The 26,314-nt window shown below is 42.2% G+C and overlaps 1 protein-coding gene across 2 annotated transcripts in view; it reads left to right on the forward strand.

Annotated features, from left to right (window-relative positions):
- Nucleotides 1–26,314, forward strand: part of CDH23 (cadherin related 23) — a 1,199,511-nt gene that overhangs the window by 319,815 nt on the left and 853,382 nt on the right. For both annotated transcript variants that reach the window (XM_085603466.1, XM_085603467.1), the window contains exon 10: nucleotides 1,686–1,835. In XM_085603466.1, the coding sequence (XP_085459592.1) occupies nucleotides 1,686–1,835 (150 nt within the window). The remainder of the gene's footprint in view (nucleotides 1–1,685; nucleotides 1,836–26,314) is intronic.

Genomic DNA, 26,314 nt, shown 5'->3' on the forward strand with positions numbered 1-26,314 from the left:
AATACAGCAGTCCCCTGAACCAAGGGTCCACTGTACTAATCGTACTTCTCAATCACACAAAAAAAAGTTCCTATCTTAATTGGGGTGCTGATGACGTCTTACGACAAATCCCACAAAACTCTAACAGACAATGCAAAATGGTGTCTTCTACACCTTTTAATACTATCTTAACAATGTTAACATGTTAAGCACCGCATTCACACAACATACACAACAACTCCACCTGCATCACACAACTATTACAACATCCTAAGCTAAGCATAAGCCATACGCAGGCAACCTTATTGATACTCACTCCTTCGCCTGCTATTACGCCACAACCCCGGAACACTGGCACTCCACCCATCCACCAAATCGAATCATGGACATCAGGGCTGGAACTGATCTAACCTGGGGCATTAACTATCTTCACACATACATACTAACTCCCTACTTCAAGACCCTAACCATCCTACTCTGCTACCATCTACTTTAGCGGAGGAGATTTGGGCCTTTTTGTACCCTACCACTCTGATCTTTTTAAAGAGCTGAGGAATAAAGGACTTTGGTTTCAATTCAAATTCACAAGTACAGTGTAACCCATTTGGCTACAAAACTCATAGTTGTCAGGTTAAACATATTACAAATTCAAAGCCAAAGAAACTAAAATCAGTCTCAGAAACATAGCATAGCAAAACAAAATTATTAAAGGGCTTCCAACTCTACGAACAAAATTAATTCTCAATAGTAAATAACCAATGAGAACCTCAGTAGCGATGATACATAATAACAAAATCACAGCAAAATGAGAAGGTTGGAAAGCATGATCCTCCTGTTTATAATGAATGAAGATTTCTAATTCCCCAATCAAACTACACTAATCATTTCAACCTAAGTTCAATTAGATCCATAAAATAAACAGAAAGGTGTCACTTCAGTAGAAGTTTCTAATTTAGAGTATTGCATAGCTTGAAGCCGTCCAATGAGACTAAAGCATTGAATCTAAGGCACAGATGTTTAGGCCTATCCTCTCCTAAAGAAGCCTCAGCATACTGTGCGTCCAAAGCCGCAGAACATTGTCTAGTTATACTCTCAGAGTCCCTCCTAAATTATTGTCATGAATCCAATTAAAGACCACCCTAAAAAAAAATACTCTCTTTACCATTATATAACTAATTAAATGTTAATATATGAACAATCACGTTCTAAAGTAAATACATTTCTCATGAATACATATTCTATTATATAATGAGAGCAAGACATTTTTGTATAAATGCATAAAACTGTATCTCGTTATAACTGAAAACAAAGCATTAGCGAACACATACATTTATAAATACTGTGATTACATAGCATATGCACTTTGTGTATGGCTTTAAGTGCACTTTTCTCTTGTGGGTTACATTATATCTCATGAATACATAAGTCCTCAATATACATATGCGGCCTAATCAAACATAATGAGTGTAGAGCCAATTTTACGCTGCTCCACATCCATGCTCTGGAGGCCTACAAGCTCTTCTATAAATGTTGTTAGTGAAAAGCAATCTCTTTGATTTTCCTAATTTTACTGCCATATGGTACAAAATGATCAGTGAAATAATTGCTACACTGGATGAACACAGCACAGCTTCTGCCTTTCTGACATTCCTGCCCTATCATCTTCTCTTGTGTGCTTTAATAAGTGATGTCATCTTATTCTACAGGTGCTAATCACTGTACTGGATGAGAACGACAACAGCCCACAGTTTGATATCACATCAGAATCGATGGTCAGTGTTGCGGAGGACTCTGCCACAAGGAAGCGTGTTGCACTGCTCTTGGCTAGAGACCCTGATGCCGGAAATAATGGACTGGTAAGAATATTTGAGATGCATCAAAAAATGGCTCTCTTTATGAGTGGCCTGTTAAAATCTCCTTAATTTCCTCACCTTGATATTACTGTTACAGAGGGCGCTGGTAATTCTGTGGGTAGAGAAATAACTAGGATCACATGTTTATGGAAAATGACAGACGGGAGTTGGGGTTTCGAAGTCAATTCTTGCATGTTTTCCCACAGGGTCACTCTAAGTTTGCAGCAGCAGAAATCTCAGTTTAACAAACAAAGACATAGGATTCCAATGGGTCTGGTAACTCCCGTTGCAGGGCCCACCAGAAATTACAGGTCACTGGTAATCAGGGCTGGACTGGCCGTACTGGGCATCAGGCATTTCCCCGGGAGGCTAAAAGGGTGGGGGCTGGTTTTGTTACTATAGGCCGGTATTGAAGCACCCAGTAACAAAAGCAGCAAGCAAGCATAATTCAATCACTTTCAATTCCAGCCTACCGAGGCCAGCCAGTGCTTCATGCTTACACCCCCCTTCCCCCCACGCCCCCAAACTCCCCTTTTAGTGGTTAGGCTCACTGACTACGAACCATGTGGGGGCTGGTCCAAACAAAATGCCAGGGCTGCTTTAGCTTCCCAGTCTGGCCCTGCTGGTAACGCCACATATCTTTGACTACTGTGAACGTTTTCAGTTAGGTGGTGAATGTAAGAATCTCTTCCAAACAATACTAGAATTACTACTCCTGAAGGGGTTCTGGAATAGCAGTGAGAGGATGAAAAGAAAGATGTGGCTTTGGGCCTGACTTTGATTCCCCTGGAATGCAATTCAGTGTTTATTGCACCCGATAAAATCCTACGTTCTGGGATTCGGTATTTATCAGTGCGATGAATAGCTAGCGTGTGCATAAAGGTTGAAATATCCCAGCCCATTCATAATCAGAGCCAATATTTATTCGGAGAACATTGGAACGAATGCTCGTAAAATCTAATTTTGAGCAAAATAATGTGACATTTATTCCCAAAAATGTTAAACTTAGTTTTCTGTGTATGAAGCTCTTTATATACTAGACTATCGGGGAGAAAGGCAAGGAGGACTGTATCTGAAGGTGAAATTTTTTATATTCCCAAAGTACAGTTACAGCACAAACATTTGCAGTATGTTTTATCTGTATTCAAATCCTTGACTGAATTTACCCTAGCATAAACGTTAATATTATAGTGTGAGCGGCCCTCAAAACATCCCCTGATTGCAACCTCTCAATGATGCATATGGCCCTCAGATTAAGAAGAAACCCACGCAAGGGAGACTGTTGGGTCCTGAATAGGATACTATTTTGCAAAGCAGACAAGTTGACTGTCAAAGCCACACTCTTCTATGGCGCTCTTACACTTTCATTGGGATGTTGTGGTCCGACTTTTGCCCAGTCCCCTATTACAAAGGATTATCTTCATGATTGAGTTTAGATCACTGCACAGATCATTACAATGGTGTAAAATACTGCCCTAATCTTGTTGATGTTATAAGCTGACAAGTTGCTTAAGCCTAGTGATAACTCATTGGATGTGAAACATGGGAAATATAGCCACAGTAGGTAAAATCCACATCAAAATGGGAACAGAGAGAGTAGGTCAGCAGGTCAAAGAGGCCATTCATATCTTAATATCTGACTGATTTGCAGTAGCCATAGGCACACTCTTTGCCTCATGGGCACAAGGATCATTATGCCATACCACAATTCTCACAGCACTTTGCTTTATGACATTGTGGTTAATAGATGATTGAAATTGGAAACCCAATGATTTAACAAATTCTCGTGGTCTTTGGCCCAAGGTGGCACTGAACTCTATAGACTTTCTCATTCCGATAGCATTCAATCAGTTAGAATTTGTATAGCGTGGCTCATCACCCTGGAGGTATCCAGATGCTGTGCTGCAGGTCTCAGTCGAGGAGAAAGGTCTTGGGTCCCTTCCTGAAGTGGTTCAGCGAGGGTGCGATGTGAAGGTGGAGAGGGGGGTTGTTCTATGCTTTGGCAGCAAGGTAGGAGAATGAGTATCCTTCGGTGTGACTGCGGTGGATCCGTGGCATTTGAGCAAGATGTGCATAGTGAAGGTTTCTGGAAGGTAATGCAGTGGTTCATGTGCTGTGGTCCTTGGTCATGGAGGGCTTTGTAGGCATGGGTCAGGAGCTTGCACTGGCATCTCTTCTGGACGGAGAAAGAGTGGACGTCTTTCAGGTGCTGGGTAATGTGTGTACTCTTGGGCAGGTTGAGGATCAGCCTAGATGCTGCGTTTTGGATTGTCTTGAGTCTTTGCATGAGTTCCGTGGTGGTACCCACAGAGGTCTAATAATCCTATGCTAGTTAAGCATGTTCTCTGACTGTGGTTTGGTGGGGCATGGGAAGAAGGATCAGTAGCAGGGGGAAATAATACACCACTCAGATTAATGAAAAATTGAGCTTCTTCTAGGTTCAAGTACTACTATTCTTGTGTAATGCGTGATAGCCCTAGAATTTCATGTCCATATTTCACTTCCTATGTCTATTTATAAGCTGAAGTATTCAAGTGACCTACAATTTGGCACCCAGCTTTCTTATCCTCTGTAATTCTCCTCTCCATCAAATATTAATACTAACTGGACCAAAAACATCAAAGTTGCTAACAAAGAAAGACCCAATGTAACCCCTTTTTAAAATCACATTTCCTTCATCTTGGCCACATATTTGATTTACTGGTGGTAACTGTTGCTCATCCATCACACTCACTAGCGGCAGCCCTGTTGCACCCACCATCATTGCCTCTATCCTCAGATTAACTGCACTTTCTTTTTGGGTCTATGAAGCTGTGTGTCAATTAACTTTTTTGGTGTGCTGGAAGGAGATTATTTTCCTTAACCACAGACAAATGTTAGTCATATGCATGTGTAGAAGCAAAACTCATGTGGGCCTTTTAATTTCTATTGGGAAGGGTGGCAGCGCTTGAAAGGGACCCGCTGACTCCTGCCTGATATTGTGTGTGAGAAAGGGAGATTAGGAGGTAGTGATGCCCCAGCGGCACTCAATTTCAGATAATGAAGAATGGGTATGAAGCAAAGAAGTATGTGTGTATCAAGAGACTGATTAATCCAGGTCACCCTGGTATACTTTGCTGTTTATGAGAGTTTGAGAATAGATCTATTGGCACTTGGAATGCAGTGGTTCTTGGACCTGACCCTCTCTGTAGGATAGCCCCCAAACGTTTTGCCTTCACCCCTCCCGTTTTTCTGGATTTGGTTTTGCTGGATTTACTACTCTGTGCACTTTACCACTGCTAACCAGTAATGAAGTGCTTGTTCCAGCTCCCAAAATGGTAAAATTGGCATACACCTAATTGGCACATTTAATTTACTTTCAAGTCCCTAGCATATAGTACTCCAGGTACCCATATATGTGTGTATCTGCATATATGTATGTATATGTATGTGTATATATATATATGTCAGTCGCCAGTAGGTAGTTATAGTTAGGACCTTGTTTCTGTTCTAAAAGCATTTTTTATTTTGCCAATATCTTTGGTTTTGTTTGACGACTCTTTGCGAAATTTCAAAACTAATGGGGGTGTCAGGTCAGCTGTTGTGTTGGAAGTTTCGGGATGATTCATCAAGCGGGGGCCGAGAAAAAGGGGGATTCCAAAACGCGTTTTCGCCATGTTAATTTCCAGAGGAAACTTTAGACACGGCTACAGCCCGAACTGCTGAACGGAATTACACCAAATTTAGCAAAAAAGTAGCTTTTGGTTCAGAAAGCAGTCTTTTTGTTAAATGGTATAAATCCGTTCAGTAGTTCCTGAGAAATGTAAACATTTCTCAGATAATTATATATTGACGCGGAGGATCCGCAAACCCTCCCTATCTCGAACCTGCAATCGGATTGGCTGCCAACAGTTCCAACCAGGAAGTGTTGGTACCCCATCTTGTGACTCGGTTGAATCGAAAAAGGTTAAAAAAACATTAAAAATTAAGAAAAGGAGGCAGGATAGAAACACCCTGACCCCCTAGGCCTGCCAAAAAAGCGTTTAAAAAATAATTTCAGTGGGTGTCGCATTGGGTCGCGAATCCCGCCAAAATCTTTTTTTTAAAATGAAGCGTGGTCTCCCACGCTTCATTTAATTAGGACCCAGGGTGGGCCAGGTTCCGGGGGCAATGATTTAAATATATGTGGGGGGCCAAAATAAAGTGTGGGGGCTCAAGCCCCCCCACAGCCCCGGGGACCACCACCTCCCCAGGACTTTAATACTGTTGGTGGGGGCCACGCGGCCCTACTAGTGGAGCAGTAAACAGCCCTGGAGACTGCCACCCCCCAGGGCCAGCTCCAGCAATGTCCCAGTGTGCCCAAACCCAGAACATTGCAGTTTGCTATGAGATGGAGGGAGCACTGCTCTTGCCATCCCATAGCAAACAAGTGCTTCACTTCACAGTGAGAGCATTTTGCTCTCACTTGTCAAAGTGGAGCACCTTGCTTTTTACCACCAGGGAGCTGCATGTCAGCAGCTCCCTGAGGGTTAAGAGCAATGCTGGCTCTCGCAGGATGCGGGAGCTTGCTGGGACCGCAGGGGCTTTATGCTTCCCCTTGGTCCCCAAACAGATGTCCATTCCCTGGGGGATGGGGTCCCTGGGGCTGAAAATGGCCAGGGAGGGGGCCACCGGGCCCCCACTCCAGGCCGGGCCCCTGGGGATGAGGTCCCAGGGGCTGAAATCAGCCTGGGGAGGGGGGCCACGCGGCCCATCTCCCTTGAATGATTTTTTTTTTTTAAAGGTCCTGGCTCCGGAGAATGGGGTCTCCGGGGCCGAAATGGCCCGGGAGGTGGGCCACGCATCCCCGTCCCTTTTTATTTCATTTCAAAAATAAAAAATGGGTCAGGCCCCAGGGGATGGGGTCCCTGGAGCCCAAAATAGTCACAGGAAGGGGATCCACGCAGCCCTTCTTCCTGGAATAAAAAAAAAGGATGCCCGCAACTCGCCAGAGGCCCCGTCCCCTTTCTCCACTACTCTGCAAACGCGCCTCCTGGCATGCTCTTGGTTGGGGGATGAAGTTCCCTTCGATGCTGAGAGTCCTTAGGGACCAATTAGCCCACCTGTTACCTCCAGTAATCCCCACACAGCGGAATTGCTGCGAGCTGGTCGGAGGCCGCGCCCTTTTTACACCACTGCAAATGCAACACATGGCGCATTGCTGGTGGGACGATGAGTTCCCTTTATGTCCTGAGAACCTCTTGGCCAAATTGGCCTTCATCCCTCAAGCAGCAGTGCTCTAGGAGGCGCATTTGCAGAGTGGTGGAGAAAGGGTGAGTGGCCTCTGACCCCCTCTCAGCAATCCAGCTGTGTGAGGCTTACTGGAGGTAACAGGAGGGCTAGTTGGCCCCCAGGGACCCTCAAGAGGGAAGTGGACTTAATCCCCCAACCAAGAGCATGCCAGGACACGCATTTGCAGAGTGGTGGAGAAAAGGGGTGTGGCCTGCGACCACCTCTCAGCAATCCCACTGTGTGGGGCTTACTGGAGGTGACAGGTAGACTAGTTGGCCCCTAAGAACCCCCAGCAGCGAAGGGGACTTCATCCCCCAACAAAGAGCACGCCAGGAGGCGCATTTTCAAAGGGTGGACAAAGGGCGGCGTGGCCTGGTACCAGAACTCAGCAATCCTGCTGTGTTGAACTTACTGGAAGTAATCAGAGGGGTAGTTGGCCCCCAAGGACATCCTTGGGGACCAACTACCCCTCCTTTAACCGCCAGTATGTCCCACACAGTGGGATTGCTCAGAGGGCTTCAGAGGCCACGCCCCCTTTCTCCACCACTCTGCAAACATGCCTCCTGGCGCACTACTGGTTGGGGGATGAAGTCAACTTCACTCCTGAGGGACCTTGGGGGCCAGGAAGCCCTCCCGGTACCTCCTGAAAGTCCCACGCAGCGGAATTCCTGAACGCTGGTTGGGGGCCAAGCCCCCTTTCTCCACCACTCTGCAAATGTGACCACTAGTTAAAAAAACATAGAAATTCACTGAAAGAAACCACAGGTTTCAGGGATATTATAGTTAGAAATTAATACGTAAAAAATCTTAGAAATTCACTGAAAAAAACAGAGGCTTCAGAGACAATTTAGTTAGAAATTAGCATTTAAAAAATCTTCGATATTCACGGAAAAAAACAAAGGTTGCAGAGACGTTATAGCTAGGCTGACATTTCACTTGTACAAAATTAGAGAAATTCAGTTGTTATAGTTAGCTGAGCTAACTATAACTCGCGCCCATGCAATGCATTGCTGATGATGTCACATATTACATCACTCATGACATGGTCAGTGGTATCACTGATGACATCACTGCTGACATCTCAAATGACATCACTGATGACACCATCTACATAATCTCTGATGCACCTACTAACACCCTAATATAACCTTTCATACACCCACTCTAAAAGGCAGACTACCATTCTCGAAACCATAGACACACCAATACCAGTTAATACATACCCACTCACCGATTTCTAGGTCTACACACACATCCAGTCATTCACCCATTCAGCCCCTCATACAAACAGTCACTTACCAATACAGTCACTGATATATGCACTCATACACCAATACAGACACTCACACAGCCACTCACCCATAGATATTCACACACCTAGTTACTCATCCAAACACTCAGTCAGACAGCCACTTACTCACCCATACAGAAACACACACACACTCACTACTCACACAGATACTAACAAATACTTAATCTCCTATACAGTCGCTGACACAAGCACACACTCACCCTTACAGCCAATCTCACAATTACTCCCTCACACATACAGTCACTTATATACTGCAACACTCACATATGCTGCCTTTCACAGATGCAGTTACTCACCCATATGCCACTGAGGCATCCATTCATTCAACGACAGAGCCATATGCACACACACTCACCCATACAGCTGCTCGCAGACGCAGTCATGAACCCATACACCTAGTGAATTACCCACTCACACATCCATGCATGGAGTCACACACCAAACAGCCACTCAGGCACCCATACAGGTACGCAGACAACCACTCAATAACCCATATAGACACTCATGAAGCTACTCACCAACCCATGCAGCCACTTACACACCAACTGACAGACGGATGCAGACATTCACACAGATTAGTCGCATACATTCACTGTGATACGTATTATCACTCACTTACACAGTCAGTCACTGAATCATCCATACAGGCATTCATACACCTATTCATTCTTCAAGATCAATACACCTTGACATATATATATATATATATATATATATATATATATTACCTACTGGCGGTCGCCAGTAGGTAGTTATAGTTAGGACCACGTTTCCATAGGAAAACCTCAACATTCTATTTTGAATAACTTTGGCGCCGGTCGACGAATCCTCGCGAATTTCTCAAAATAGGTGGGGCGCTACGCTCCGCTCCTACCCTGAAAGTCTCGGGGGGATTCGTCAAGCGGGGGCTGAGATAAAAGGGGGGTCCCAAAACGCGTTTTTCCCATGCATTTTTCCATAGGACCTTTAGAACGAGCTACAGCCCGAACGGCTGAACAGAATTACTAGAAATTTGGCAGAGAGGTAGTCCCTAGGTCAAGGAAGTGCCTTTTGTAGGTTTGGTGTAAATCTGTTCAGTAGATTCTGAGAAAATAGCCTTTAAATCAATATATATATCTGAGCCCGCTTACGGTACGCTTACCGTACGCTTACCGTACGCTTACCGTAAGCTTACGGTGGCGTGCGCGAGCGCGATTCTGATTGGCTCTTAGATCTTAGTAAACATTCGAATCGGCCGAAACCAGGAAGCGGCGTCCGCCATTTTGTCTCTCGCACTGAGTGTTGTTTATCAAACATGATGGCCAAAAACATGTTACGGGGCTGTTTTGACAACTCCCTCCCACATAGTCATGTTGAGGGAGTCCCCAAACATCCCCCAAGAGCAAAAACGGTTTTATTTTTTTTTCGGCAATTTCGCGGGGTACGCTTACCGTACGCTTACCGTACGCTTACCGTAAGCTTACCGTACGCTTACGGTAAAAAAATAAAAATAAAAAAAACACTATCCACACTTACCCCACCCCCTGTGCTTTTGGTGGCCGCAGGCCACCAAATGTGCAGGGCTTATTAATAGAGAAAAAAAACGTAATTTTGGCAACATGAAATTATAAAATCGAAATAAAAAAAACACTATCCACATTGACCTCACCCCCTGTGCTTTTGGTGGCCGAAGGCCACCAAATGTACAGGGCTTATTAAAGTTGATAAAAACCGTGCACGGAACGAACTGCGTTAAGTGGGCGCGCACGCCACAAATGGCGTAAAGTAACTTAGCATTTAAAAAACCGTACAAATTCACTGAAAAAACCATAGGTTTCACACACGTTATAGTTAGGAAATAGCATTTAAAAAACCTTGCTAATTCACTGAAAAAACCATAGGTTTCACACATGTTATAGTTAGCTGGACATTTTACTGATAAAAAACCAATGAAATTCCCCCGTTATAGTTACTGTAGGCAACTATAACTCACGCGACCGTAATCCTCTGCTGATGACATATGTGTCTTTATGAAAAAAAAATATTTGTAATATATGTATAGCTAAAATTTAATGGAAGAAGATATGGGCAAATAAGTGTCTAAATACAGTATTAGCATCAGCAGAGGATTGCGGTCGCGTGAGTTATAGTTGCCTACAGTAACTATAACGGGGGAATTTCATTGGTTTTTTATCAGTAAAATGTCCAGCTAACTATAACATGTGTGAAACCTATGGTTTTTTCAGTGAATATATATATATATATATATATATATATATATATATATATATATATATATATATATATATATATATATATATATATATATATATATATATCCAAGAAAGAAGTGACTCAAACAGATAGATTCACCAAAGAACAAAAATATATTTCCACTACAACGTTTCAGCTTCCGCCTTCCTCAGGTAGTACAAGATGGTTTGATCTGTGGCTGTCTGTCTCGTGAGCAAGGTCTCCGTAGAGACTGAAACGCGTAGAGTTTGGTTACTGGCATGCTGTAATGAAATAAAGAAAATGAACTACATCAATTGTTTGGAAAACGCTGCTTTAGATCCGTGAGTGCGCGAGGAAGCCCTGTGGGGATAGGAATGTAAATTGGTGACGGCTTGGCTCTGCCGTACCTCGAAAGCACCGCCTTAGAACTCCCAGGAGCCCGCAAGTGGGCCGTGCTGCAAAGTGATATATATATATGTATATATGTATATAACCATTTAAAACTTTTTAGAAACACTCACAATCACTGGATGATGTCATCACTGATGTCATTTGAGATGTCATCAGTAATCTCACTGACCATGTCATGAGTGATGTAATATGTAACTTCATCAGCAATGCATTGGGGGGCCTAATGTATAGTTAGCTCAGCTAACTATAACGGCTGCATTTTTCTGGTTTTGTACAAATGAAATTTCACCCTAACTATAACGTCTCTGTAACCTTTCATTTTTTCAATGAATATCTAAGCTTTTTTAAATGCTAATTTCTAACTATAACGTCCCTGAAACATGTTTTTTTAGTGAAAAAATATGTATATATAAATATAAAGGTTTGCACCCCCCCGAGAAAAATGTGGGTCACGGGGGCCGGAATTCGCCGAGCCTCTGAAGTGAGGCAGCAGCCGAGGGATTAATGGACACCTGCATCCCGGGGCCCATCCAGGGCTGTGAAATGGCAGAATGAGAAGCACCCATACAGGGAAATGGCACGGACTATCAGTCCCACAAAGCAGTGCGTTTAAACTCATAGGAGTCTGCCCATCTGATGGCGATTAATTGTTTAAATAGTGGGAGTGTTAAAGCGCCAGAAACTCAAGTCGAGCCTCTGAAGACGAGCGAAGGCTCAGAAACGCGTCAGGCTTATAATCGAGACATGAGAGCTGCAGACCGGCATGCGGTGATGTCCTTTACCCGCTTGAAACTGTAGTGCTGCTGGATGAGTGCAACCTTGCCTGTGGGCACCTTGGAGCTTTAATTTACACGCGGCAGCCCAGCCGCGAAGGTTTGTACCCCCCCCCGAGAAAAATGGGGGTCACGGGGGCCGGAATTCGCCGAGCCTCTGAAGTGAGGCAGCAGCCGAGGGATTCATGGACACCTGCATCCCGGGGCCCATCCAGGGCTGTGAAATGGCAGAATGAGACGCACCCATACAGGGAAATGACACGGACTATCAGTCCCACAAAGCAGTGCGTTTAAGCTCATAGGAGTCTGCCCATCTGAGGGCGATTAATTGTTTAAATAGTGGGAGTGTCAAAGCGCCAGAAACTCAAGTCGAGCCTCTGAAGACGAGCGAAGGCTCAGAAACGCGTCAGGCTTATAATCGAGACATGAGAGCTGCAGACCGGCATGCGGTGATGTCCTTTACCCGCTTGAAACTGTAGTGCTGCTGGATGAGTGCAACCTTGCCTGTGGGCACCTTGGAGCTTTAATTTACACGCGGCAGCCCAGCCGCGAAGGTTTGCACCCCCCGAGAAAAATGGGGGTCACGGGGGCCGGAATTCGCCGAGCCTCTGAAGTGAGGCAACAGCCGAAGGATTAATGGACACCTGCATCCCGGGGCCCATCCAGGGCTGTGAAATGGCAGAATGAGAAGCACCCATACAGGGAAATGACACGGACTATCAGTCCCACAAAGCAGTGCGTTTAAACTCATAGGAGTCTGCCCATCTGACGGCGATTAATTGTTTAAATAGTGGGAGTGTTAAAGCGCCAGAAACTCAAGTCGAGCCTCTGAAGACGAGCGAAGGCTCAGAAACGCGTCAGGCTTATAATCGAGACATGAGAGCTGCAGACCGGCATGCGGTGATGTCCTTTACCCGCTTGAAACTGTAGTGCTGCTGGATGAGTGCAACCTTGCCTGTGGGCACCTTGGAGCTTTAATTTACACGCGGCAGCCCAGCCGCGAAGGTTTGCACCCCCCCCCCGAGAAAAATGGGGGTCACGGGGGCCGGAATTCGCCGAGCCTCTGAAGTGAGGCAGCAGCTGAGGGATTAATGGACACCTGCATCCCGGGGCCCATCCAGGGCTGTGAAATGGCAGAATGAGACGCACCCATACAGGGAAATGACACGGACTATCAGTCCCACAAAGCAGTGCGTTTAAGCTCATAGGAGTCTGCCCATCTGAGGGCGATTAATTGTTTAAATAGTGGGAGTGTCAAAGCGCCAGAAACTCAAGTCGAGCCTCTGAAGACGAGCGAAGGCTCAGAAACGCGTCAGGCTTATAATCTAGACAGGAGAGCTGCAGACCGGCATGCGGTGATGTCCTTTACCCGCTTGAAACTGTAGTGCTGCTGGATGAGTGCAACCTTGCCTGTGGGCACCTTGGAGCTTTAACTTACACGCGGCAGCCCAGCCGCGAAGGTTTGCACCCCCCGAGAAAAATGGGGGTCACGGGGGCCGGAATTCGCCGAGCCTCTGAAGTGAGGCAGCAGCCGAGGGATTAATGGACACCTGCATCCCGGGGCCCATCCAGGGCTGTGAGATGGCAGAATGAGACGCACCCATACAGGGAAATGACACGGACTATCAGTCCCACAAAGCAGTGCTTTTAAGCTCATAGGAGTCTGCCCATCTGAGGGCGATTAATTGTTTAAATAGTGGGAGTGTCAAAGCGCCAGAAACTCAAGTCGAGCCTCTGAAGACGAGCGAAGGCTCAGAAACGCGTCAGGCTTATAATCGAGACATGAGAGCTGCAGACCGGCATGCGGTGATGTCCTTTACCCGCTTGAAACTGTAGTGCTGCTGGATGAGTGCAACCTTGCCTGTTGGCACCTTGGAGCTTTAGTTTACACGCGGCAGCCCAGCCGCGAAGGTTTGCACCCCCCCGAGAAAAATGGGGGTCACGGGGGCCGGAATTCGCGAGCCTCTGAAGTGAGGCAGCAGCCGAGGGATTAATGGACACCTGCATCCCGGGGCCCATCCAGGGCTGTGAAATGGCAGAATGAGACGCACCCATACAGGGAAATGACACGGACTATCAGTCCCACAAAGCAGTGCGTTTAAGCTCATAGGAGTCTGCCCATCTGAGGGCGATTAATTGTTTAAATAGTGGGAGTGTCAAAGCGCCAGAAACTCAAGTCGAGCCTCTGAAGACGAGCGAAGGCTCAGAAACGCGTCAGGCTTATAATCGAGACATGAGAGCTGCAGACCGGCATGCGGTGATGTCCTTTACCCGCTTGAAACTGTAGTGCTGCTGGATGAGTGCAACCTTGCCTGTGGGCACCTTGGAGCTTTAATATAAATATAAATATATATAGATATAGATTACCTACTGGCGGTCGCCAGTAGGTAGTTATAGTTAGGACCACGTTTCCATAGGAAATCCGCAACATTCTATTTTGAATAACTTTGGCGCCGGTCAACGAATCCTCACAAATTTTTCAAAATAGGTGGGGCGCTCCGCTCCGCTCCTACCCTGAAAGTCTCGGGGGGATTCGTCAAGCGGGGGCTGAGATAAAAGGGGGGTCCCAAAACGCGTTTTTCCCATGCATTTTTCCATAGGACCTTTAGACACAGCTACAGCCCGAACGGCTGAACAGAATTACTAGAAATTTGGCAGAGAGGTAGTCCTCAGGTCAAGGAAGTGCCTTTTGTAGGTTTGGTGTAAATCTGTTCAGTAGATTCTGAGAAAATAGCCTTTAAATCAATATATATATCTGAGCCAGCTTACGGTGCGCTTACGGTGCGCTTACCGTACGCGTACGGTGACGTGCGCGAGCGCGATTCTGATTGGCTCTTAGATCTTAGTAAACATTCGAATCGGTCGAAACCAGGAAGCGGCGGCCGCCATTTTGTGTGTTTCACACAGAAAAAAAAGGGTGATAATTTGAAAAGGGGGCAAGGAGGAGAGTTACAGACCCCCTAACATTTGAAAGGGGGTCAAAGAAGGACAGAAAAGTACAAAAAAAACATTTATTGATTTTAAAAAAAAATCGCGGGGTACGCGTACGGTAAGCTTACGGTAAGCTTACCGTACGCGTACGGTAGAAAAAAAAAAGAAAAAAAGAAATAAAATTCAGATTTAAGTGTTTAGATATTAGGGGGCTCTAAAAAGAGCTGTTGTGTTTATGAAGTGATTTTTTAGTGGTACCTACAAGTAAGTACCGATGCAGAGTCTTAAGGTTCAAGAGGAAGACTCTGTTCCCTTCATCATTGAAGTGCACACCATCTCCTCTATAAATGTCTTGCATGTCGTAACGCAAGTTGTTGTGGTAAATGGATCCCATACCATAGTCTCGGAGGAAAGCAGAAACAGATTTGTTGACGTGTTTTCTTGCTTTGTCAATCTGTGGACAGAAATGATTGGACCAGTTCCATTTTTGCCTTTGGCATATGTTAGAAAACACAAAGGCAGTTTTAGGGAAAAGTGAAAACAGTTGTGCAAAGGTCTCCTTCATAAGCATTTCCAGACCTACCCCAGTCAAAGTGCCTAGGTCATTGCCACCACAGTGCACTATTATGAGGTCAGGGTGTTGGTTTTGCATGAAGGATTTCACCAATGGCATCAATTGGTGCCACTTTAACCCTCTCTGACCAATCCATTTAATGTCTACATTTGGCAAAGCAAGGTCTCTCACCATATCTGTTTTCTCTGCATACTTTTCACTCCAGAAGACATAGCTGTGCCCTACAATCCACACTGTGAACATCTTCAAAGGAGAACTGGATGCACTCAGGAGGTGTAATTCAGTAGAATGGAAAAAAGAAATGAAAGACAGTTTGGAAATGGAGGCAAACATATATATATATTTTTTAAAAAAAACTGATTGGCTGTTTCATACCATTCTAGAATAAAAACTAGGCTGTATGTGTAAATTTATAGAAGCATGTTTTGTATTGGTACAGAAAAATGTGTTACCAAAGAACAGTACTATGGATTTGCTGTTCGGTTTGAAAAGTCAAGCACTCCTGCTCTTTGGAAATGAAACATTGTTTGGTGAACTTCTGACCTGACTCTACACAGCAGTGTTCCATGAGCTGTTGCTATGGTAGCAGGCAGAAGTCAAGTTGGGGGAAGGGTACTAGGCAGAAGTCAAGTTGGGGGAAGGGTACTTTTGGAAAAGGGTTGGTTTTTAACCAATAGAAATGTGTGATTACATTTGAAAAAAAGGGGGAAGCACTGAGATTTGAAACTTACATGTATATGTGTGGAAAAATAGAGGGAAACTTTGCCATTATCTGGTTCTGCTGAGAGGAGAGAGGTGTAGAGAACAGAGATCCTGGCTCTGATAATCTGCTGTTTGAGTACCACATTTCTTTCACAACTAACTAATTTTAAAGGTGAGTTTAGAGTTTGAGAGGGGATGTATATGGTAAATTAAGAAATGAATAATAGAATTGGAATTCCTTTTGTTGAAGTTGTGTTTATTATTTTCTGTTTTGGGAGAAATTTAAATGTGAGGAACGTGTAAAATAATATGGACTATGTTTTCACGAAAATTTAAGGTGTACTGGTAAAAATAAGGAATACTTTAAGGGTTTGAGGTTGCACTCAGTAATGCAAATACATTCAGCATCAGTGAGGCTGGTTGCCCTTGCTGGAGTGTAGTGAGTCACCCAGGTTACACATGTTGCTGGTCTAAGAAAGCTGTTTGGTATTGCTCTGGTGATTTTACATTTGCATTAGATGGAAAGGGGAGCCATTTTTTTGTATGCAGAAGCAGACTCTTAGCACACAGCCAGCTGGTTATCCTGTGGAATCATGCACAGTATTCACAACCGAGTGGGGTTTGAGGTTTCAGTCAGTAATGCAAATACATTCAGCATTACTAAGGCTGGTTGCCCTTGGTGGAGTGTAGTCAGTCACCCAGGTTACACATGGTGCTGGTCTGAAAAAGCAGTTTGGACATGTGCTTTTATCAGAATCTGAAAAGTGGATTCATAATGTGTCAGTCTGTAAAAGTGTTTATCACTTGCCAAAAAAAAGAGTAGTAAGTGTGCTTTCAAATTGGCAAAGAAATTTCGTTTTGTGACTAATGTGGAAACATGACTCTGTGTGTAAATAGGAATTACAGGCAGAGATTTATTGCGTATTGCTCTGGTGATTTTACATTTGCATTAGATGTAAAGGGGGAGCCATTTTTTTGTATGCAGAAGCAGACTCTTAGCACACAGCCAGCTGGTTATCCTGTGGAATCATGCACAGTATTCACAACCGAGTGGGGTTTGAGGTTTCAGTCAGTAATGCAAATACATTCAGCATCACTAAGGCTGGGTGCCCTTGCTGGAGTGTAGTCAGTCACCCAGGTTACACATGGTGCTGGTCTGAAAAAGCAGTTTGGACATGTGCTTTTATCAGAATCTGAAAAGTGGATTCATAATGTGTCAGTCTGTGAAAGTGTTTATCTCTTGCCAAAAAACAAGAGTAGTAAGTGTGCTTTCAAATTGGCAAAGAAATTTCGTTTTGTGGCTAATATGAAAACATGACTCTGTGTGTAAATAGGAATTACAGGCAGAGATTTATTGCGTATTGCTCTGGTGATTTTACATTTGCATTAGATGTAAAGGGGGAGCCATTTTTTTGTATGCAGAAGCAGACTCTTAGCACACAGCCAGCTGCTTATCCTGTGGAATCATGCACAGTATTCACAACCGAGTGGGGTTTGAGGTTTCAGTCAGTAATGCAAATACATTCAGCATTACTAAGGCTGGTTGCCCTTGGTGGAGTGTAGTCAGTCACCCAGGTTACACATGGTGCTGGTCTGAAAAAGCAGTTTGGACATGTGCTTTTATCAGAATCTGAAAAGTGGATTCATAATGTGTCAGTCTGTAAAAGTGTTTATCACTTGCCAAAAAAAAGAGTAGTACGTGTGCTTTCAAATTGGCAAAGAAATTTCGTTTTGTGACTAATGTGGAAACATGACTCTGTGTGTAAATAGGAATTACAGGCAGAGATTTATTGCGTATTGCTCTGGTGATTTTACATTTGCATTAGATGTAAAGGGGGAGCCATTTTTTTGTATGCAGAAGCAGACTCTTAGCACACAGCCAGCTGGTTATCCTGTGGAATCATGCACAGTATTCACAACCGAGTGGGGTTTGAGGTTTCAGTCAGTAATGCAAATACATTCAGCATCACTAAGGCTGGTTGCCCTTGCTGGAGTGTAGTCAGTCACCCAGGTTACACATGGTGCTGGTCTGAAAAAGCAGTTTGGACATGTGCTTTTATCAGAATCTGAAAAGTGGATTCATAATGTGTCAGTCTGTAAAAGTGTTTATCACTTGCCAAAAAAAAGAGTAGTAAGTGTGCTTTCAAATTGGCAAAGAAATTTCGTTTTGTGGCTAATATGAAAACATGACTCTGTGTGTAAATAGGAATTACAGGCAGAGATTTATTGCGTATTGCTCTGGTGATTTTACATTTGCATTAGATGTAAAGGGGGAGCCATTTTTTTGTATGCAGAAGCAGACTCTTAGCACACAGCCAGCTGCTTATCCTGTGGAATCATGCACAGTATTCACAACCGAGTGGGGTTTGAGGTTTCAGTCAGTAATGCAAATACATTCAGCATCACTAAGGCTGGTTGCCCTTGCTGGAGTGTAGTCAGTCACCCAGGTTACACATGGTGCTGGTCTGAAAAAGCAGTTTGGACATGTGCTTTTATCAGAATCTGAAAAGTGGATTCATAATGTGTCAGTCTGTAAAAGTGTTTATCACTTGCCAAAAAAAAGAGTAGTAAGTGTGCTTTCAAATTGGCAAAGAAATTTCGTTTTGTGACTAATGTGAAAACATGACTCTGTGTGTAAATAGGAATTACAGGCAGAGATTTATTGCGTATTGCTCTGGTGATTTTACATTTGCATTGGATGGAAAGGGGGAGCCATTTTTTTGTATGCAGAAGCAGACTCTTAGCACACAGCCAGCTGGTTATCCTGTGGAATCATGCACAGTATTCACAACCGAGTGGGGTTTGAGGTTTCAGTCAGTAATGCAAATACATTCAGCATCACTAAGGCTGGTTGCCCTTGCTGGAGTGTAGTCAGTCACCCAGGTTACACATGGTGCTGGTCTGAAAAAGCAGTTTGGACATGTGCTTTTATCAGAATCTGAAAAGTGGATTCATAATGTGTCAGTCTGTAAAAGTGTTTATCACTTGCCAAAAAAAAGAGTAGTAAGTGTGCTTTCAAATTGGCAAAGAAATTTCGTTTTGTGACTAATGTGAAAACATGACTCTGTGTGTAAATAGGAATTACAGGCAGAGATTTATTGCGTATTGCTCTGGTGATTTTACATTTGCATTGGATGGAAAGGGGGAGCCATTTTTTTGTATGCAGAAGCAGACTCTTAGCACACAGCCAGCTGGTTATCCTGTGGAATCATGCACAGTATTCACAACCGAGTGGGGTTTGAGGTTTCAGTCAGTAATGCAAATACATTCAGCATCACTAAGGCTGGTTGCCCTTGCTGGAGTGTAGTCAGTCACCCAGGTTACACATGGTGCTGGTCTGAAAAAGCAGTTTGGACATGTGCTTTTATCAGAATCTGAAAAGTGGATTCATAATGTGTCAGTCTGTAAAAGTGTTTATCACTTGCCAAAAAAAAGAGTAGTAAGTGTGCTTTCAAATTGGCAAAGAAATTTCGTTTTGTGACTAATGTGAAAACATGACTCTGTGTGTAAATAGGAATTACAGGCAGAGATTTATTGCGTATTGCTCTGGTGATTTTACATTTGCATTGGATGTAAAGGGGGAGCCATTTTTTTGTATGCAGAAGCAGACTCTTAGCACACAGCCAGCTGGTTATCCTGTGGAATCATGCACAGTATTCACAACCGAGTGGGGTTTGAGGTTTCAGTCAGTAATGCAAATACATTCAGCATCACTAAGGCTGGTTGCCCTTGCTGGAGTGTAGTCAGTCACCCAGGTTACACATGGTGCTGGTCTGAAAAAGCAGTTTGGACATGTGCTTTTATCAGAATCTGAAAAGTGGATTCATAATGTGTCAGTCTGTAAAAGTGTTTATCACTTGCCAAAAAAAAGAGTAGTAAGTGTGCTTTCAAATTGGCAAAGAAATTTCGTTTTGTGACTAATGTGAAAACATGACTCTGTGTGTAAATAGGAATTACAGGCAGAGATTTATTGCGTATTGCTCTGGTGATTTTACATTTGCATTGGATGGAAAGGGGGAGCCATTTTTTTGTATGCAGAAGCAGACTCTTAGCACACAGCCAGCTGGTTATCCTGTGGAATCATGCACAGTATTCACAACCGAGTGGGGTTTGAGGTTTCAGTCAGTAATGCAAATACATTCAGCATCACTAAGGCTGGTTGCCCTTGCTGGAGTGTAGTCAGTCACCCAGGTTACACATGGTGCTGGTCTGAAAAAGCAGTTTGGACATGTGCTTTTATCAGAATCTGAAAAGTGGATTCATAATGTGTCAGTCTGTAAAAGTGTTTATCACTTGCCAAAAAAAAGAGTAGTAAGTGTGCTTTCAAATTGGCAAAGAAATTTCGTTTTGTGACTAATGTGGAAACATGACTCTGTGTGTAAATAGGAATTACAGGCAGAGATTTATTGCGTATTGCTCTGGTGATTTTACATTTGCATTAGATGTAAAGGGGGAGACATTTTTTTGTATGCAGAAGCAGACTCTTAGCACACAGCCAGCTGGTTATCCTGTGGAATCATGCACAGTATTCACAACCGAGTGGGGTTTGAGGTTTCAGTCAGTAATGCAAATACATTCAGCTTCACTAAGGCTGGTTGCCCTTGCTGGAGTGTACTCAGTCACCCAGGTTACACATGTTGCTGGTCTGAAAAAGCTGTTTGGACATGTGCTGTTTTCATAATCTGAAAAGTGGATTCAAAATGTGTCAGACTGTAAAAGTACTTATCACTTGCCAAAAAAGTAGTAGAAAGTATGCTTTGCAATTGGCAAAGAAATTTCGTTTTCTGCCTAATTTCAAACCATGACTCTGTGTGCACACAGGAATTGTTTTTAGATATTTAATTTGTGATGGTGTTATTGTGATTTTCACTTGTAGGAAAGGGGTACATAGTATTTTAAGATTTGAAAAGATCATAAAAAATGTAGTAATATATTTAAATAAAATAAAGGATTTTTTTTTTAGTTTTTTTCAGGTATTGCTGAAGAGCAGTGAACAAAATTTAAGATGCCTACAAAATCCAGACTAAGAAAAGACCACAAAAAAAATCTATATTTGAAGACAACTGGAGGACCTAAGTTAGTTGGAGATGCTCATGTTGGGAAAAAGAACAAATCTTCTGGTAAGCAGACAAAAGATTTTTTAAAGAACATCTTCAAAAAAAGGAAAAATGTACAAAATGTCTGTACTGGAAAGAATGTTTTCAATAGAAAAAAACAGGAAAAAATTGAGAATTTAGTTAATGCAAATATACCTTCTGCAATAACAAAGATTAACTTAAACAGAAAAACAGCGTTTAAAGAGATACGTAGAAAAATGTTTCAGAGAAGAGTTATGTCCAATTTGATAAAGGATGTGAAGAAATATAAGCAAAAGGCAAAATATTACAAGAGAAAAAAAGAAATTGAAGCCATTGCAGCAAAGGCATTAGAATTAAAAAGGAAACTATTCATTTTAATTTTGAATAGGATGCGTACATTAGATAAAATGGTTAATGTACTGAAATCACAAAGCAAAAGGAAAAGAGTAGTGAACAGAACAAACTTTTGTAAAGTGTTTTTAGGAAAGTGGATGCATAGTTCAAGTAGTGAACCTTTTTTTAATGAAGAGAGTTATTTTCAAAGTAATAGTTTGCTGCATGCAGTTGACACCAGAGGTCGTGCTTATGAAGTGAAAAATGGTTGCATAATGGAGAAGGAGATAATGGTTCCAAGAGATGAGGTACAAGTGATGGCGGATGAGGCTATGGGGAGACGTCCTAAAGCCCCAGTGTACACTTGGAATTGTAGTAGTATTTGCACTGTGCGTCAGGAATCTATTGATAAATTTCGTGAGTTTCTAAGAGAATATAGTAAAAAAAAGTGTAAAACAGAAGATTAAGGTGCTTCAAAGTCTAGATCCATGCAGAGTGAGAGAGAATACTGGTTTGCAGGGTCATTCTCTGGCTTGTCTATCTAGAAAAGTGTGTAATAGTGTTTTCCATCATTTTAGGATGCTGGCTGTTCATCATACTGAAATGAGAAAGTTTGTGAGACGGTTGTATTTTGCTAAAAGTCCAGCAATAAAGTTAGATGAATTGAATAGGGCTCTGTTCCGTGGATCGGTATCAGATGTAGAGAAGGTTGTTGATGAAATTCAGTTTTGTTACTTTGGTCCTGAACAAAACAGTGCAGAAAAGGACACAGTAAATGAGGAAGAAGTGGAAGAGAATGTAGAACCCTCTGTAAGTAAGACATTTAATGATCACATAACAAAATTTGAAAAAATCTCTAATGAAAGACCAAATATTATTTGTATTTGTTGCCGCAGAACTCATTATAGAAAACAAACTAGGAATGTTGATCTCTACAGAAAGAGTGAAAATGAAGATAATTATAAGCGGAAAGATTTTGCCACATATATATTTCTAGAAAATTGTTTTGAATTGGGTGAAGATCAGCGTATTTGTAAATACTGTTACAACAAGTTAGAGGAAAATAGAATGCCGACCAGAGCTGTACATAATAATTTAGAATTGGATGCTATTCCTGCTGAACTTTCTGAGTTAAATACATATGAGTCTATACTTATTCAATGTGTTCATCCGTTCCAGACCATAGTACGTATGGAGCCTAAAACTGGTAAATTACCTCCTTCAGATTTACTGAGAGGTTTAAAAGGTAGAGTGGTGTATTTGCCCTTGGATTTGAAAAAAAATATGGAAACTATTGATGCGGATACTTTGGAAACTGAACCATTAGTTATTCTGGTTAATGGTGTACCTACAAAGAATAAGAAGATTTGGCAGGAGCTGGTAGATGTACGGAAAGTACAAAGAGCAAATTTGTATTTGAAAAGGAATAACAAATGGTATGAATCAATTTATATAGAAGAAGAAGAAGAAGATTTACAAGAAGACACAGAAACACCAACTGGACAAATTGAAAAAGTGGACAAGTCAAAGGAAGAAGAAATTTATGAACATTTTAGCATACATCCTCTTCATTCAAAAGAAGTTATGGGAGACAATATTGATCTGTTTCAGATGAAGAAAGCAAAAGGAACTCCCGTGAGTGTATGGGAGGAGAGCTTGGAAGCTCGATGTTTTCCCCAGCTGTTTCCTACAGGAAAAGGAGGACGATACGATGAACGTCCAGAACAGATTCCAGCTTCTGAGTATCGGACTACAAGACTATATGCTGAAGATCCCAGATTTCGACAAAGTATTCCTTATTTGTTCCATCTTTTATTTGAAAGCGACTTGTCTGCACTGTCTTATGCAGTAAATCACATTTTAAAAAGTGGAGTACATTTACAAAATGTGTCTGCTAAGGATTTTATGGAGAAAGTGCAGCACCGAGATGATCATTTGGAAACACAACTGATCAATCTGATGGCTTGTCAGCGTGGGACAAATGAATATTGGTACCGACGCCATGGTGAATTAAAATGCATGTTACGGAATTTAGGAACACCAGCATGGTTCCTTACCCTAAGCTGTGCTGAGTACGCTTGGGATGATTTACTGGATTTTCTACGAGAGTCAAATTCAAACATTAAAAACATCGAATACAAGACAGCAGGAGAACTGTGCTCATTGGATACGGTTAATGTTTGCAGATATTTCAATCATAGATTTGAGGCTATGATGTCCTTCATCTGCAATAAAAAAAATCCACTTCTTGGAGAAGTAGTGGATTTCTTTTGGAGAAAAGAGTACCAGGCAAGAGGTGCTCCTCATATTCATATGCTGTTGTGGATCAAGGATGCCCCAAAGTTTGGAACAGATACTGATGAAGCAGTGTTATCTTACATTGAAGAATATGCAACATGTGCTATACCAAAAAGCACAGAAGAGAAAAAGTTAAAGGAGCAAGTTTTACGTTTCCAAAGTCATCGGTGTGGAAAATACTGTCGACGGAAATACAAGAGCAAAGAAAAATACTACACTAAATGTCGATTTGGATTTCCTAGACCTGTTCTTTCAAATGGAAGAGTAAACAGTTTTATGTCATCTGTGAGACATACTATCACAAGAAAATCACCTAAGAATACCTACAACCTAAAAAGAAAAGAAGAATCAAAAAATATAAATGACTACAACCCAGTCATTTTATCCATGTGGAATGCTAACATGGATATACAGTATGTAGCTGACAATTCCATTGCTGTTGCTCGATATGTAACGTCTTACATTACTAAATCTGAAAAAACTGAATTGAAAGAAATGTGGGAAGAGATTTCTCACGAGAAGCTGTACAGTTTCAGTTTAAAGATGTTATCGCATCGAGAAATTGGATCCTACGAATGTTCAGATAGGTTATCTTCTGCAAGTCTCTACTCGAAATCAAGAAGAAGAATTTGGGCAAGTTTAGGCCTTGCAGCAATGAGAAATCGGGTGCTGAAATCTGTTGGAGAAATTGAATATTTGGCCGAGAATGACCCAGAAAGTACAGATATTTTGAAATCAAACATGTTGGACACATATTTTCCCAAGAGAAGTCAACATCTGGAGAACATGTGTCTCTATGAAGTGCTGCAGAACTACATTTATTCACGGAAAGCCGCAGAAGACATCAACAATGGAAAATATAAAGTCATTGGTGAGGAAGGATGTTTGGTGAAGCAAACAAAAGGAAGTTTGATAAATCACAGGAAGCTGAGTTGCGACACTACTGACAAAAAGGAATTTTACTACTTGGCTCTTTTACAGCTATTTAAACCCTGGCGTACAGAGGATGAACTACTGGGAGAATTTCAAAGCTATGAAGATTCATTTAATGCTTGCAAAGACAGCATACAATGCAATACATTCACAACTTATCTGCAAATGTTAAATGAAGAAATTGAACAGGAAACTACAATTGCAGCAGAAGTAGCTAGAGACAGTTCTCAGGACAGCCAAAGTTCAGGAACACTCAGTCAAGATCCCCTAGGACAACCAATCGTTGAAAATGAAGCATCAATAGCCATGAATGAAGTGGAAACGGCTATGAATCAAGCTCAAGAAGAATTTATAGACTTACAAAATTTGGAAAGACAACTGAACGAAGAGCAGCAACAAATTTATGAAGAGATCAGAAACAAAATTGATCACGGATTTCTACATGAAAAAAATGAGTGTTCATGCACATCATTTCATCCAATCAGGATGTATGTAAGCGGACAAGCTGGAACTGGAAAAAGTTTCCTTATAAAAGTCATCAGAAGCTACCTACAGCAAAAAACGGATTCTACTTTGTCTTGTGTGGTTACTGCTCCAACTGGGTTAGCAGCATATAACATAAAAGGAATCACTTTACATCGTTTGCTAATGTTACCAGTGGAGCATGAGAACAAAATACAATACAACAAGCTAACTGGAGAAGCATGCTTGGAAGTTTCAAGAGTATTGAAGAAGATGCAAGTTCTCATTATTGATGAGGTGAGCATGGTATCAAACTTAATGCTTGCCTTTGTGCATTTAAGAATGCAGCAAATTCTAAGGACAGACTATGACGTGTTATTTGGTGGAAAACATGTCATAGTTTTTGGGGATCTTCTACAGCTTACTCCAGTTAAAGGACAACCAGTGTTTAATACTGTGACACATGAAGACACGAAGAAGTCATTGGGAAGCATCGGTAATGCAAATATTTGGTCCTTCTTTGAGTACAAGGAACTTACTACTAATATGAGGCAAGCAAACGATGAAGAATATGGAAGTATTCTGAAAGATATCAGGATTGGACTACTCACAGAAGTTGGCAAAAAAGCATTACAGAGTCGGCTGCTACATTATTTATTTCCAAAGGAAGAAATAGTTGCAGAGAAGATATACAAGAACATTGCAGAAAAGAAAAGTGTCATTTGCTTAATGCCAACTCTACGTGAATGCTCAATATTCAATGAGGAGCTTTTAAAATTGGAAAAGGAAGATATCAGGAAATTGGAAGCAGTGGACAAAATTGAGGATGGAAGAATTACTATCACATTAACAGGCACACTGAAAAATAAATTGGATTCACTAGAGAAGAACATTTCCAAAACAGCTGGATTAGAAAAAAATCTGTATGTTTGCATGAACTGTAGAGTATTTTTAAGGAGAAATTTGGATGTTGAAAAAGGTTTAGTTAATGGAGCTATGGGAAGAGTTGTGGGTTTTATTAATTATCAGAAAAAAGATGGAATTGAATGTTTAAAAATAAAATTTGATCAGATAGAAGAAGTTAAAGACATTTGTTGTTGTTCAGTTCGTTTCATGCTTGTGAAAGACTTATATGTACGTAGGAAGCAGTTTCCTTTTTCGCTAGCATATGCTGTAACTATTCACAAGTCTCAAGGATTGACTGTAGATTG

This window comes from Triturus cristatus, chromosome 1_2, assembly GCF_964204655.1.
Source record: "Triturus cristatus chromosome 1_2, aTriCri1.1, whole genome shotgun sequence".
NCBI classification, from domain to species: domain Eukaryota; kingdom Metazoa; phylum Chordata; class Amphibia; order Caudata; family Salamandridae; genus Triturus; species Triturus cristatus.